This window comes from Phaseolus vulgaris, chromosome 4 (genome assembly GCF_000499845.2).
Source record: "Phaseolus vulgaris cultivar G19833 chromosome 4, P. vulgaris v2.0, whole genome shotgun sequence".
Classification (NCBI taxonomy): Eukaryota; Viridiplantae; Streptophyta; class Magnoliopsida; order Fabales; family Fabaceae; genus Phaseolus; species Phaseolus vulgaris.
In genome coordinates, this window is record NC_023756.2 from 8,696,455 (window position 1) to 8,701,401 (window position 4,947).

General features: G+C 32.9%; 1 protein-coding gene across 1 annotated transcript; it reads right to left on the reverse strand.

Moving 5' to 3' along the window:
* Nucleotides 1–1,509: 1,509 nt before the first annotated feature.
* On the reverse strand, nt 1,510–3,195 carry LOC137837180 (xyloglucan endotransglucosylase/hydrolase protein A). The gene is made up of 4 exons (XM_068646071.1): nt 2,932–3,195; nt 2,715–2,815; nt 2,432–2,625; nt 1,510–2,150 (listed from the first exon to the last, which is right to left on the reverse strand). The coding sequence occupies exons 1-4, from the start codon at nt 3,113–3,115 to the stop codon at nt 1,751–1,753; spliced, it is 879 nt and encodes a 292-aa protein (XP_068502172.1). The 5' UTR covers nt 3,116–3,195; the 3' UTR covers nt 1,510–1,750.
* Between the last annotated feature and the right edge of the window lie 1,752 nt (nt 3,196–4,947).

Genomic DNA, 4,947 nt, shown 5'->3' on the forward strand with positions numbered 1-4,947 from the left:
TTTCACCATAACTGTTTTATTCATTTTGTGTATATAACATAAATTATCAAAATGATATTATTTTTAATTATATTATTAATACAAATTATTATTAATTTTATATTCGAATAAGTTTTTTCAAAACTTGACCAACTATTTCTAACGGAATCTATCTTCTCAATCGTTGATAATTTTTCATACATTAACTCCAATTCAATCAAAAGTCAAATTCTAAAATATATCAAAAATTTATCTTAATCATCATTTTTAATGATATTAAACCATTCATTGCTAAAATATTATTAGCTTGTCTATAATTATTCAATGATATAAATCTCGATTTCAATATATCTACTTTATGTGACGATCTAATATTTTTTATTTGATCTTAAAATATTATAGATTAATGTTTTTTACGTTAAAAATTTTACTTTTAAAAGAATTAAATACTTTTTTTCTAATATTTTTATTCGTAATTAATTTTAGTATTTAGTTTAAACTTAAATTTTTTTAAATACTTATAATAAAAAATTATTTGTCAATTTTTTTATAACAATGTTAAGATATTTTATATTAAATTTTCTGAATATTTCTAATAAAAAATTATTTTTAATCACAACCTGAAAGCATTAACTAAAATCACAACCTGAAAACATCAAGAAATCATGCACGCCAAAAGTTCCAAACACCAATCAGAATAGGAAAATGAAACATAACGAGATTTTGCAGAAATTCAAGACCAAACATTTACTTGCACCAATGCAAACACTTATGACACATTAGCCACACCCCTTTTGAAAATGATAAAATTCCTGTGATTCCATATTTCCCTCGCAACCCTCGCTCAAATTGTACTCCACACAACGCTAACCGAGTGAGAAGCCTAACTCAACCTGAATTGAGCAAAGTTGAACATAGATCAATATGAAATACAACCAACACTCCAAACCATTTATAGCACAAATATCAAACAAGCTCAAATAGTAACCAAAAGATACTTATTCTTTTTAAAATAGTATTCTTAAAGTATTTCATTTACTATAATATATATATATATATATATATATATATATATATATACAGCTATATAAATGGTCTCGTAAACCAATTTTAAAAAGTAAGCACAGTGAAACTTTAATCTTAAAAAGATAATTTAAATTATATATTTCCATAAAAGAAAAATAAAATAATAAGAAAATGTTAAAATATAGTGGTTCAATTCAAATCCAAAACACAGTTCCCAAAATTCGTGATTATCCACTGCAACCTCCTTACTGTCACGTGTAGAAGTGTTGCTGAGTGGAGCCAGGCAGGTACACTTGTTCAATGTTTTTTGTCTATGTTTCAGAATCACCCCCTTCTTCACCACCCCTTTCTGCTTTTTATTTTCCTTTTCCATTTACTACCCCTGTCGGTGTCTTTTCAATTCTGGGACCGAATAACAAGGATATACACAAATGCATTCCAACTCATTCATCAGAAAAAAGTACAGAACAAAAATGGCATACCAAGAATAATAATAACACCATATAAACCAGTAGTAACAGTGGTATATTGATTCAGAATGAAAGAGAATTACAGATACAAATTAAAGCACATTGCCATTTCTTTAGGTACATAGCTTAGCCCAAAGAGTAGCAATAAATGATGATGATATGTGATTATCAACAATACAAGAAGCTGAAATGAAATCTGTATCAGTACTTAGGTGGGAACTTTATGGTAGTGATATATTGAACAATGAGAGCAATAAAAGTATAGGTTAAAATGATTAAATGTCACGGTCTCTGGTGCACTCTGAAGGTACTTGGGGATAGCGTTTGCGATCAGTGCAGTAGTTGTAGATGGTGTATTTGTTGCGTACCCAAGCCAGTTTTTGCCACTGAGCAGCATCAAGGTCACGGAACTCTGGTTGATCCCACCACCTCTTGCCTTGAGTGTCACAGAACTTGGCATTCACTGATGCCTCACACCCATCAATGTGGAAGCCCTTGTAAGAGGCTATGAAGGGAGCTTTGGACCAATCTGTTTTCTCCAAACCACCCCTTGTGGCCCAGTCATCAGCATTCCACAAACTATTGTATATCTTCATTGGTTGATTGAAGGGGAACTTCACTCCCAAGTCATTGCTGTTCTTGAACACCCTTATTGGGTAGTCATCCACAAAGAATCTGCACAACCCCATTTGCCTCTCTTTTAGTAATGATAACAAAAGTAATTATTGTATTCTCTTTGATACAATAGAGTCAAACACTGTTTATTTTTATATTGAGATCACAGACGTTTAGTGACAAAATTGTTCATTTAAAAAACTTCACTGACTGATCTTTTAGAATAAGTATAAATGTTTTTGCTACTACAAAGTGTTTGTGTTGGGGGTCCATGATAATGGGAAGGTGAGAAATTGTCAAGATAAAGGCAAGGTGAAATTGATGAACTATAGGGTACTCACATAATCTGGTACATGTTCCATAGCACTGAATATCTGTGGTATTGAGTTGTAGGGTCAAACCAGAGGTAGATTCTCTGTTCTCTGTCACCTTTGCCTCCTGTGAACACATTTGTTTGTAAAATGTATGGTTGCCCAGTTCTGTTCCCCAAGAACTCAAAGTCTATTTCATCGTGTTCTGCGGTTGTGGATGATAACTGCATAGTTCCAATCACAGCCAAAAGGTTACACAACAGCAAAAAAATGGTGCAGAAAATTAAAATCATAACAAACATTATTTTCTTACATAGAAAGCAGTGACTGTGCCAGCTGAATCACCAGGAACCAATTTTATATACATGCTGAAGTGACCAAACAAGTATGACCCTTTGGACTGGAAGCCAGTACCTGTTCAAATTGCATGAGTAAAAACTATAATGATAAATTTTATAACCAAGTTGCATTCACTGCATATCATATCATATCACATAGTAGCACAGTAACAGTTATAGATAGATAGATACCTGTGTACTTGTCGAGATGAAGCTGAATCTCAGAACCTCCATTGAGATATTGGATGTGATCAAAGGCCCAAGTAGGCACATAGTTTCTGCCAAATGGCACATCAATTGGTGTCCTTGGATTGGCAGCGAAGGAAGCAGAAGCTAGTGATAACAGAATCAGACAAGTCCACAAAGAAGAATCCATTTTTCTTTGTGTTTCAACTTTGCTATGATATGTCCTTGTTGTGCATTCCAAAGGGTATATATAGGCACCAGACTCTGCTCGGACCTCTGTCTTGTAGGGCTATAACGCGCTTATAGCTAACCTTCACGGCTGGCTTGTGATCAATGACTTTTAACAGAATTATAATAATGTTCATTGTATTTGAGACCTGATTTTTTATTTTTCTTTGGCCTAAAAGAGTTTTGAATAGTAGGACTAGACGACAGAATTCTGATTAGCCTTTTAGTGATTAGGTAGTTGACATGAAGCTAACACAGGAGAATTATTTCTCATAAATGTAACATCTCTCAGCTGATGAGAAAGTTACGTTGAAATATTATCCTACAGTTATGGTGTTATAAGACCGAAATAATTTTATAGGATTACTCTCTTCAATTTTTATTGTTTGGTCGGTTCCTCATCAGTGCTATATTTTATCTTGTTCTTGTTTTCGGTCTCGGACAGATTATATCTCGGTTTTGGTTTGGTTTTGGTTTTGGAAATGGTACAGAGAATTAGTGAAACTTAATTAAGTAAAATTTTGATATCGTGAGTGGATGGTTATAATTCAAATGTGTTTTTATCCAGGATTATCTTCTTATTTATATTAATTTTAATGAATTCATACTTGTATAGTACTTTTGTTAAAGACTTAAATTAGGACGTATTTAAGTATAATTTGTCAGGTATTGGAGATGTATGTCAGGTATTGGAGATAACTTTGGATGTTCTTGGTTGATCGAGATGTTCTCGGTCTTTAGTAAATTCACTCTAGTGGTATACTTGTCCTTTATCCTTTACTTGTTAGAAGTTGTGTTTGTTTTGTTTTTTGGGTTTGTGGTTTGAGTTCAGGCTCCATTTGACCTCCTCCCTCTCTCTTCTAGAGTCAATTGTCCCTATAGTTGGTATCAAAGCTAACCACAGAAGTTAATTCTTTATAGGACTTGAGGAGACAATCCTAGGTGAACTCATGGAATTCGATGGACAAACCATCAACTGGCCACCCTTGTTCAAGGGAGAGAAATATGACTACTTAAAACTAAGGATGACGACATCTTTTCTGGAATTCAATAATGTTGATCTTTTGAAAGTCATCAAGAAATGTACTTCTTCTCTACTTGATTTTTCTAGTGAGATATCATTGACCATGATTCTTGGAATGAAGAGGAGAAGGCATTATATCAACTTAATGCCAAAGCTAGACACATCCTTATGTGCGCTCTATCTAAAGACGAGGTCTTTAAAGTTCATGTTATGATAAGCTGAAAGGATATGTGGGAGACACATGCTTTGTCTCATGAAAGGTCTAAGGAGGTGAGAAGAAACAAACTCACTCTACTTAGAACCCAATATGAATGTTTAGAATGGTGAAAAATGAGTCCATCCAGTTGATGATAGTGCGAATGTAGATCATCTTGAACAACTTCAGATCCTTGGGAACTTTTATAAGCCAGTATGATATCAATGAAAAATTTCTCAGGACTCTTCCATTGAAATGGGGAGCATAATTGACTTATGATAAGTGTCATATCTCAGTAATATTTCATATTAAAATACATGAACTTATGGATATTTATTGATAAAATAACTATAATTTAACCCCTAATTTATGAATTTAAACCTTTTTACATATTTTGTGATTATAATATGAATAAGAACGATTTATTCTCAAACTATTTTAGAAGAAAATGGAGATGAAAGGGCTAAAGGAAAATAGAAAAGATGAAAATGGAAGGTTGAAACGTTGATTCAACTTGTCCAAACTGACCTAAGCCAAAAACACTACAAACAAACTCGCCAAGCTAGTCCAATCT